Genomic DNA, 967 nt, shown 5'->3' on the forward strand with positions numbered 1-967 from the left:
TGGCTAATGACAGACACCACAGTAAAAAGCTTTAATTCAAAAAGTCATTTAGTCTCGGACGCAAGAGCTTAAAACTAATCAATTCAAGAGTGACCTTTGAAAATTGATTGTCCATGAGCAGATATATTGGCCAAATAATGTTATTCACATTTGATATACATAGTTAAAGAGGTAGTTTTCAAGATTTTCATTATCAGGTTACTTTTAGATAGCTTTAATGTTATAGAATTAACAGAAAGATTTTTTGGCTTAAAACTTCCAGATAAGGCAATAGATATATTCCTCTAATCTGTGGTCTGAAGTATTGATTACTGTTTGCAATTAACCTACTTTTAAAATAAGAATCATTACTTTTAGGGTTCCAAGAACAAAGGGGCTGGTCTTTAGCTTCAACAGGACATTACATTTGGAGGTCAATACGGTTATGGTGGAGCACAAATGTCCTAAAGGCGACTCTTGGAACGAAGCCAGGTAAGGATATTTTAATAGCTATCTTGGATATGATGTTGCTATCCAAGTCATTATAAACACACTGTAAATATTACATTTAGCAACATAAGATTATTTTTTGGAAAACCTTACAACACAAACCCAAGTTTTTATATGTGTCCTTACATTCACCTTTGTATATTATCATAAGATTCTTCTCACTGGTCTTCGGTCAGATCTATTGAAATTGATCTCATGACCACCATTGTTTGGACTTAACTAAACAAGTCTCCTGTAATGTTTCCGAAGCTCTAATACGCTTGTTACTGAGTAACGGACTGTTCCATAGAATCCATCAACTGTTTGGATTGATGTATTTGTTGAATTATTTCATTTGTGCCATATCAAAGAATTAAGTTGTATATTTTTAACTTTAGGTGTAAACAGATAGAGCTTCATTATACAGAAGTCAAGTGCTTATGGTGTGGCACAGAAGCTCGCAAGGCAAGTTTGTTTTAGAAGTATTAATCTGTAATTT

At 33.2% G+C, this 967-nt stretch overlaps 1 protein-coding gene across 1 annotated transcript in view; it reads left to right on the forward strand.

Moving 5' to 3' along the window:
• Nucleotides 1-424: 424 nt before the first annotated feature.
• The window catches only part of LOTGIDRAFT_175502 (hypothetical protein), a gene marked incomplete at both ends in the record, with an annotated part of 23,776 nt that continues 23,233 nt past the window's right edge, over nucleotides 425-967 (forward strand). The window contains one exon of the mRNA XM_009056961.1: nucleotides 425-471. Coding sequence (XP_009055209.1) covers nucleotides 425-471 — 47 coding nt within the window. The remainder of the gene's footprint in view (nucleotides 472-967) is intronic.

This window comes from Lottia gigantea (genome assembly GCF_000327385.1).
Source record: "Lottia gigantea unplaced genomic scaffold LOTGIsca_293, whole genome shotgun sequence".
Lineage (NCBI taxonomy): Eukaryota > Metazoa > Mollusca > Gastropoda > Lottiidae > Lottia > Lottia gigantea.